This window comes from Barbatula barbatula (genome assembly GCF_947034865.1).
Source record: "Barbatula barbatula genome assembly, chromosome: 11".
NCBI classification, from domain to species: domain Eukaryota; kingdom Metazoa; phylum Chordata; class Actinopteri; order Cypriniformes; family Nemacheilidae; genus Barbatula; species Barbatula barbatula.
Window position 1 is genome coordinate 11131711 of NC_136774.1, and position 10329 is coordinate 11142039.

At 36.8% G+C, this 10329-nt stretch overlaps 1 protein-coding gene across 1 annotated transcript; it reads left to right on the top strand.

Moving 5' to 3' along the window:
• Window positions 1-3109: 3109 nt before the first annotated feature.
• ggt1a (gamma-glutamyltransferase 1a) lies at window positions 3110-8251 on the top strand (the record flags this gene model as incomplete). The annotated part of the gene is made up of 12 exons (XM_079466676.1): window positions 3110-3282; window positions 3377-3507; window positions 3818-3907; window positions 4194-4386; window positions 4666-4826; window positions 4925-5074; window positions 6319-6455; window positions 6705-6892; window positions 7302-7429; window positions 7552-7664; window positions 7897-8010; window positions 8105-8251. 12 exons carry the CDS (start codon window positions 3110-3112, stop codon window positions 8249-8251), a joined length of 1725 nt encoding a protein of 574 aa, XP_079322802.1.
• Between the last annotated feature and the right edge of the window lie 2078 nt (window positions 8252-10329).

Here is a 10329-nt window from a genome sequence, read left to right on the forward strand (position 1 = left end):
CATGCCAAAAAGATATGGTGTCAAAACAATAAATGGATTTGGTTAAATGCATTTAATCATTATGTTGTGACAAACTAGCACAATATTTGCAAAATTGTGAAACAAGTCAAGAAAAAATAAGCAAAAGAAGCAAAAAAGAAGCCTGAATAAAAAAATGTCAACAGTCTCTGTTGCAAGAAATGGAAACCATTAGGCTACAGATATGATTGTATCATGGATATCATGGGAATGGTCTTGGTTTAAAATCGTCACTGTTAGTCTCCACTTGTGTTGGGATATTTAGCAAATGGGAATAAAAAACAAGTATTTCTGTCATTGTTTTAATGACAAACAGATGAAATTGTATAACGGTAATGGAAACCGTAGCAGTTTATACGAAGGCTTTAGTTTACCGGACAAATAAATCTCAACAATTTGTGCGCATGTGTGTGTTGTTTGTACAATATTTTCCCGTAAAATTCCTTGGGTTCTTGGTAAATTTGCAGTATTTTTCTGTAATTTGATGGTTTTGACCGTATGTGAAAAATCTAGTAAAATTTGTAAAATTACTATATTTTGGGGACTTTATACTGAAAAATCTGTAAAAAATAACAGTAAGATTCTGTAAGATTTAGTTTTTACAGTGTAGGTTGACAATGTTATTTATATTAGTAACATTATGCTGGTAGCTCTCTACTATTTCATACCGAAGACCTTTGCTGCTGTCGATCAATACACGATGCCTGCTTGAGTCTTTTCTCTTAAGATGCTGTAAAGCTTCATGCCAAAAAAGATGAATCAGACATGAAATTTGTTCTGCTTAACACTGCTTGCATTTCACATCAGCTATTTTACACGTGGCCACGGTAAACATATGCTGTTTGATTTTGGAGTTATGAAACGCAGCATCAAATGAAGTGCAGTCCAAGCTTCTTCTGGTAATCGATGATGTTCATTTCCAATTAGTCTGGGTGTCCAAGTCTCTCCTCCCATTAAATAGCCGAACATGATTGTACATAAAACCAAATAAATGAAGGCATTTGTATCCCATTTATCTGAGAGAGATGGGCATTCAGTGCAAGTATTATTTATTAGCTCCTCTCATCCAGCACTGAACCAAGACAGGCCCACAGTGCCAAATGTTGCATCAGCATTGTTTAAATTGTTTCAAAATGATATGTAGAGGGATGAGCGTTACAAGAAATGAACTGTGAAGGTTGTACACAGGGTGATGAATATTGTACAACAGTTTCATCAGCATTAATCAGATTAGTTAATCATAAATTGCATGAGGAATAGTTTATCACACCGGTAATATAAGTTCCCAAGTCAATTCTGGAAAGTTCAAGGAGATGCGTAATTAATATTCTCTCTCACTTTCACACACGCATGCACACACACACACACACACACACACAAACACGGACACGCGCGCACACACACACACACACAGACTTATTTGTTTTACAGTTTTTTCAAATTGACACGCCACATTTGAGAGGACTTTAAAAAGTCAGTCACATCCAAATCCGCACACACACCTACTAATTTCTCACAGACGCTCTTTATCTCTTTGCGCCACAATTCATTCAGGTTAAATCATGCACAATTCTCAACACATAGGCTAATGAAAAAAAAAGTATTTTCAGTGATGCGTCATGTGTCTTGTCCTACGTAAAAAAGTGCTGACAGTTTAGTTTTATGGTAACGTTATTACGTAACTTTGCTCTTTGACACCGGTTACATGCATTAAGAAGGTCCTAGAATTGTCTGAGAAGGGAGCTTTCCTCCACCTCACCTGAATAAACCAAGTGGCAGCTACAAACGCCCCAAGCTGTTTTACAATAACTGTAAAGCATACGTTCTTGGGGCTTATTGCTTCATTTGTACAGTATGCACCCTTAGCCGTAATGACGTCAGAAACTCAAGCTGGACAAGTTAGTGCACAATCTGATGATTCATTTTAGCTCAGCGTGTTCCATGAGAGCATCTATACAGGAAACGGTTACAGATACTTATGGCTAGGATAAATAAATAGTTTTCTTTGAAAATCCAGAGCTTATAAGTTTATACTGTATGTCACAACTGATTAAATAATGTAGAGTAAAACCTAAATATAGTTTTTTCACAACGTTTCTTTTTTCTTTAAAACCTTCTGTTTACTCGTCAAGTAAACACGTCTTTGTAGTATCAAATGTTTTCTTTGACTGTATATATTATAAATGTGTTGTATGATGCATAGAAGAGAAGGCTTTGTGAAAAAGATTACATTAGTTTGATCTCTGTAAACTGTTAAGCTCTTACAAACAAGGTGAGGAAATTACGGATGAGTAATACCTGTCTTGCATGTTCACAGTTATTATGTGAAATCATCCTGTCTGGCTGGCCAATCACCAGTTAAGGTTAGGACCTGGTTGATTTATAACCTCTGCAGTTACATTTCTGTGAGCACAGTTTATATCTGTCCTCAGTCACCAGTCTTGTATTGCCTTGATAATCCACTTAGAGAAAAAACATTTCAGCTTCTGGACCAGAATTATGGCTCATCATACAAAATCATCATCGATGAGGTACGGAAATATCAATTAAATGTTTGGTGGTTGGGGTGTCTTTTTAGGGACGGATGCATCTTTGGCATTGTTAATTTTCTATCTTTCTTTTCCAAAAATCTAGCAGTTTATAATTGTATATAATATAATATATCATACCTACAGCTGCTGAAAAAGTCAAAAGTGTCTTGTCATGCTGTCGGTCTTTCACATTGTTTGATGACTTTATGTAACTCCTGGGGTTTGATTTTGTTGAAATTCAACAGACACTGGACTAGAATGATCACAAATGCTAAAAATACGGATTGAATTTTTTTCTGCGACTGTATGTACTGTTGTACATTGACATCATACTTGTACTCATTGCTTTAACTTGTCTCTAATAGTATCGTCAAACACATGATGGAGTTTCTGACATGACATAATTTGTTAGGTAGACCTATGTATAACAGCAAATCTCAGTCCACAACACTTAGCAAACAAACAATCTGTGTTGTTAGCTACCAAACATGTTACACACCAGACTATGCTGTCAAATAAATTTCTCTGAGAGATTATGTATTTTGCATTCAATCAGGAAAATGGTCAAAAAGTCTCTTGTTGCTGGGATGGTGGTCTTGCTCGTGGCTGCATTGGGCTTTTTCCTGGGAGTAGTTTTGGGGGTCAGGAATACAAGACTCAGCCCTTCCTCGAACCATTTCTACTCCAAAGCGGCCGTGGCGGCAGACGCCGGGAAGTGTTCTGAGGTCGGAAGGTGGGAGTTCACAGAGCCAGAGTCATGTTTGTGGAAGGCGTTATGAGGGTCATCGATAGTTAATTGTATACACACATATCACTCTTCTTTGCAGGGACATTTTGAAGAGGAACGGATCAGCGGTCGACGCTTCCATTGCAGCTTTGTTGTGTGTCGGGCTGTTCAATGCACACAGTATGGGTATCGGAGGAGGGCTGTTCTTCACCATATATAATGCATCAACAGGTAGGCCTATGCAGAAACATGTACATTTATGCATTAGGCATGACACATTTTTTCACTAAATGTGTATCGTTCTATAAATTGAGCTATTGGAACAAATGTGAAACCTGAGTAGATTATCTCCTACCTAACTCATCACATAGATCAACTATGTCTTGCATCGCTCTTGCTCAAATAACTGACAATTTATTCAGCAAAATACACCTTTAACTATGAGGTCACTACGAGCTCATGATGTCAAGGTTACAATGACTAAATACCAATTTACAAAGAACTTTACAATCTTGACAAATTTTCATGTTTTAACCCGTAGGAATGGTGGAGACAATTGATGCCAGAGAAACTGCTCCCATGAAAGCTACACAGAACATGTTTGGCAATAACACTCAGCTGTCGCGGAAAGGTACACACTTTTCACACTCATTATTTTTTCTACTAATGTAATCATGTCCAGAAAATGTATCACAGAAGAATATTTAAAACATATGAAAATTATATTTGATCTCTCTAGGGCCAATTATAGCCTTTTTATGCATCATAGCATATAACAATATTCTGCTCACTAGTGATACTTTTAATTTCATCACATATTGTGTCTCATATTTCTTAAAAGTGTTCAGACAACTGCTCAGCTTTTAACAGTTCACTTTGACATGATTAATATTTAATTTGTTTTGTTTGAACGTCAGGAGGATTGTCTATAGCCATACCAGGAGAAATTCGGGGTTACGAGATGGCACACAACAGACACGGGAAGCTGCCATGGAGGGAATTGTTTCAGCCCAGTATAGCGTTGGCACGCAATGGTTTCCCAGTCGGCAGGGCTTTGGCCAATGCCATTGCAAAGAACAAGGAATCAATTCTGGGTGATGTGGCACTGTGGTAAGAATTTGTCTTTTGTAAACAAGTCAGTTTTAGAGAAAATGACAAAAAAACATTGAAAATGTTCTCAGTTGCAGCTGTCTAGATCATTAAAGAAAATGCAAACTGAGCTAAAGTAACGTATAACATAATTTACTCATCCTCTTGTCATTTCAAACCTGTATTACTGTATTCTTCAAAACACAAAAGAAGATATTTTGAAGAATGTTGGTTACTGAACAACAGTCGTACCCGTTGACTTGCATTGTGATCTTGCGTCTCTTCTTTTCTGCTTTCAAGTGAAGTTTTTTGTAACAAAAACAAAAACCTCCTGAAGGAAAATGATATTATTCGTTTCCCCGCACTCGCTGACACCTATGAGAGGATAGCAGAAGAGGGGCCGGATGTTTTTTACAACGGTACAATGGCCAAGAACATAGTAGATGATATCCAGGCAGCAGGTCATTACACTTTTTTATCCTACATATGTGTTGAGGGTCAACAAATCTCTTTTTAACAAAATATGCAAATCACGAGGGCTTTGTTGCTGGTAATGCAGGAGGGATCATAACACTCAAGGACCTCATGGATTATAAACCAGTGCTGAATGAGAGCCCGTTGAAATTAAACGTGGGCGAGTACACCATCTACGTTCCCGACGCTCCATCCAGTGGACCTGTGCTCGCGCTCATTCTCAACATAGTGGATGGTGAGTCTGATATTAAATCTGTGTGGGACGGGTGTGTGTGCGTATAAAAGACGTCCATAATACAAATTTCATGTTGTTTGCAAAAATATTGAATAGCCAGCGCTGAGCCCATAGTTTTCAACTGTGTTTCTAAGAAACTGCATCATCGGTTTAACACTAATCTGCCTGCTTTTAAAAACCACCCTTAATAGGCTGGTTGAAAGCACCTGTCTTACTTACGTCATGCTTACTGTGAGGGTTTTTATAAATAATGAGCATTATTCAAGTGACTGAGTATAGCTTATGAGTAACTGTGAGTGGACATGTTTTGGAAGTAGAAAACTTGTTCACATTTGAATCTGGAGATTATCAAACCACAAACTTCTCTTCCCACCTCAGTCAGATCTTTAGTATCATGTGTAAACCATTAAGTTGGACAAACGGATGTCTTATTCAGAAAGGCAGGCAGAGTGTCGTGTTGCTTAAGTGTAAAGAAGCAAACGCACACCTTCGGAGGTGCCAGGCAAGGAAGATAAATATCTATGTACAAGAAAACCGACCGTTTTTTTTATCAGACAGACGTTTCTGCAACAAGCCTTTGTCAAGGTGTCCTCATAATGTTCATTCAAACATGGTACATTGGTTATAGGGCTAACACTTTAGTATCCGAGCAAAAAAAAGCACTAGTACTTAACAACTTAAACTTAAAAGGAATAGTTCAACCCAAATAATTTAGTCTTTTTTACTTGTGGTCATGTCATCCAAGATGTATATGAATTCCTTTAGTCTCAAGATGAAATATTATATGATAACTAGTCATGTGTTACGATTTTTCACAGGCACAGAGGAGAGGATTCAAAGTCCAAGGCATTATCCGTAAAAGTTTTTTGTTGAAAACAAAGAAAGATATTTTGAAGAATGTTAGCAACAGAGATCTCTGGGGTAGTTGAAAAATGGTAGTCAAAGGTGCCCCAGAACTGTTTGTTTTCCTAAATTCTTCAACATATCTTTTGTGTTTAACAGAACAAAAATATTTTTTTCTACTATGGTAGTCAATGGTGCCCCAGAAATCTCAGTTGCTAACATTTTTCCAAATATCTTTCTTTGTATTGAACCAAACAAATAAATGTATACAGGTTTGGAACAACTTGAGGATGAGTAATTCATGACAGAATTTTTATTTTTTGATGGACTATCCTTTAAAGCTAATCATTATGTTATACTGCAATCCAGTGCCAAACTCAGACAACACATTTCTATTCTAGGTTACAACTTCTCAGACAGCAGTGTTTCCACAGCGGAGAAGAAGACTTTGACATATCATCGAATTGTAGAAGCGTTCCGCTTTGCTTACGCCAAGAGGAGTAAACTAGGAGACCCACGTTACCTCAACATCACTGAGGTGAGTTAAACTTTTTGTACAAATATGGATTTCCACGCAAGGAATTATAGGTTAACTGATTCACCTCTTCGATTTCAATGAGACAACGCCAGCCTGGTCTCTTCCACTTCAGCATTTTTCAAGATCTATGAAGTGGCTTAAAGAGCCTTCCTAGTAATGTCTGCAACAGTAGGCTTATTTTCTCAAGGTCATCATCTTTCTACCTGCGAGCTCTCCTGTAAATCTTGTCTGGATTATCTCTTTCCGCAGCTCATCCAAAACATGACCTCCGACTACTTTGCAGACAACATAAGGAGTAGGATCACAGATGACACCACTCATCCGGACACCTACTACGATCCTGAGTACTTTGTACCCGATGACTCTGGTACGGCTCATCTGTCAGTCATAGCGGAAGATGGGAGCGCAGTGGCAGCCACCAGCACTATCAACCTCTAGTAAGAGAAACACTCAGGTTCATTCACTGTCAAATTGATTGTTTTTTTTATAGGTTTTCCACATACATTCTAAAAAGAACCCTTTCATTTTATACAATTTTACTGTTTTTAATATGGTCAAAAACCCTAAAGCCCCAGCTGCCAGAAAATGGACGTTTTTTACAGTGCATACACCTAGCTCAATGCGACACCAGACGTGATGCAAGTGTTCTTTGCTAGTTTCAACCCAATGCAGTTATCATTTTCATGTCCAACACACCCTTGACTCATTGAGAGAATTGGTTCGACCCTTTTGGACCATGAGTGACTCGTAATGTGTTCACATTAATCTATATTTAAAAACACATCTTCATTTCAAATTTAGACATGTAAGCATGTCGATATTAAGATTGTTTTCATGGTCTTATAGTTTTGGCTCTAAAGTGATGTCACGCTCAACTGGCATTATATTTAATGACGAGATGGACGACTTCAGCTCTCCTTATATTACCAATGGCTTTGGGATTCCTCCTTCGCCCAACAACTTTATTCAGCCAGGTGAAACACTTTGTTTATATTAAACATAATGAAAAAAGTTAAATGTAATTGGACTATTACAGCCCAAATTCAACCGAAGGAATGTTTGAACATGCTGCTTTTGTCTGCTCTTTCGGTTCAAGGTAAAAGACCCCTTTCCTCAATGTGTCCCACGATAATATTTGACAAACAAAACAGAGTCAAAATGGTGGTTGGGGCCTCAGGTGGGACGAAAATCACCACGGCAACGGCCCTGGTAAGCATAAATAATTTATAATTATGTTATGATCAACATAATGTTTGTACATCACACAGCAAAAGCTTTATCTTAATCAATTTTGATTCTTAAATAACTCATGATATTAAAAATATAAAATTTGACTTTTTTCCTGTTGTTAAATGTTATTTTCAACTCAACATTATTTTATAAATATGAAAACATTCTTCAGCGCTGTCTTATGTCATAACGTCTATCATTCTCAACACAGGTGATTCTGAACTCCCTCTTCTTCAACTATGATTTAAAGAAAGCCATTACAGAGCCCAGAATTCACAATCAGCTTAACCCCAACATGACTGTGGCGGAGCAGAACTTTGAGCAGGTTTGAGCTTACCATCTACAGTTGTAAGAATAATGATTCATTCAATCTGTATGTTGTTTACATGTGTTTGTGTATGTGGACTCACGTGGTACAGAGCGTTCTTGATGGTTTGGCTAAGAAGAATCACATTACAGAACTGGAGGTGACTCCAGGAGCAGTGGTCCAGGCGATTGTGCGTCAAGGGGACAAAATCTGTGCTGAATGTGACCCCAGAAAAGGCGGCTATCCTGCAGGGTACTGAATGTTCTTTTCACCATTTGTGGATCTTTGGTGATTCGGTCAAGAGGAACATCAAATAAGCATATTCATAAGTGTATTGTGCACCTATGAATAGACAGTTCACCAAAAGTGAAGACTCTGTAATTATTTCTTTACCATCATGCCATTCCGGACTGTGTGGAACACTACATTTTGGAATTGGAATATTGGATGTAGGGCAAAAGATGACAGATTGATTATTTCATTTTTTGTATGAACTATAGTCATTTAAGCTTAACGATCAACAGACGACAATGCACAAATACTCCCTGTATTTATAAAATATATATATTTTTAATGTGAAGAATGTTTGTTTCTTACCGAATGGTCCATTATTTTACCAGCCTTATTTATTGGTTTTATGTGTAGAGACGAGGTGAGATTGACTAATGTAAGTGTATATGTAGAGGATATTGGGTACCTGTATTATATCAGTTTTCGTTGTACAGGTTTTTGGTTGTATAATAGTGTTGACACGGTCGTTTGTTAAGGGCGCTCCAAAACAATGTGTAAGTTCATATAAAATAATGCCAAACAGCCACAGGTGTACATAATACTTGAAAAACATTATATTGATGTAGTGGGGCTCTATTTTTCTCTCGGCGGGTGTATACAGGAAAACATTCTGTCGTATTTCTATCAAGGTGAATGTTTCACTGGTATGTGTATATGTCAATGAAGACAAATTATTTAAGAGACAACCACCATTATAATTATATAAATGGTAAGCTGGGTGTCTTATGATTCTTATAAAATCATTCTTATGATTTTTGACACTTATTCATAATAAGATGCTCCAATAACAGAATCCGTCTTAATCAAGTTATCTGACACTGTTGCTGATCTGTCTGTGAAAGGATATTAGTTGTAACTCATTAAACGTGTCTTTAAACTAGAAATTAATTTTTTTCTGTGCCCATGTTCATAAAAGAGACATCATTTTTAGCAGTTAATTTTTCATCATGATGTGATTTTGAGAAATAGATTTGTGAATATATTTTTTAAACATACATCATACTCAAGCCTTGGCTGTTGGTGTTTATTTTATTTTACACATTAAATCTATGGATCAGTTTGAATTACTTAATGTAGACAAACCAGATTTTCACAACATAGTTCACAGACATACATAGACAGCCCATTGGCCACTTGAGTCATCAAAAGCACAACTATATAAATACTTACACGGTGAATTGGTAAGCCACAGTTCTATATAGATAAAGCATTTTTATAAATTGCCGCAGTAGATTCTAGATCCTAAAAGCACAAAGTTTTCATTTCCCGAATCATTATTTTAATGATTTATGATCTAAATACAGCACCACAATGTTCTGTCTCCAGTTTTTGCCAGAAAATCATACACAATATCATCATACGCTATTGTGCAAACTCATGCTGTCAAGCACTGAAATTGCGTTAGAAATGTAAATGCAATAGTTTATCTGTCTTGGCCTTTTTAAAAGCTTTAAATATTTTTTTAAATACTATAAATTTCTTTATTTAAATAACAATAATAACAGTATAGTGTCTAATATTTTCTTTAAAATAGTTGTTTTTAAACAGACATCTGGTTAGCAAACAGACAGTCCGGCCCCTAACTCACACTTTTGGTTAAGTCACGTTAGAATGCTACAACAAACACAATAGATTCTACAAATCTCTAAAAAGATAATAGATTTTCATATTCCAAAAATAATTAACTGGGTGAGGTTTTATTTGCCATAGATTTTTATAAAGTAAACATTAAACCATACTTCTACAGCCTGGTGAAACTTGTAGCTCCGCATCCGCCTCAAGCTTTCTGTGTGTGATTTGATATTCATGTGTTTACTCAACTCAGCAGTGAAAAAACTGAATACAAATATTCAAGGAAGCACAAAATCTACAGAATCCTAATACTGTGAGTAGACTGGTCTTAAATGCATGCTCATGATTCCTTGTGAGGGAGCTTTGAGCAGGCACACATTCTGGAGCGGCCATGAATGTTCTGAAAAGAGCATAGGAACACAATTATACTTTGAATGACTAAATAAATCCACAGATCGACACATCCAAACATCT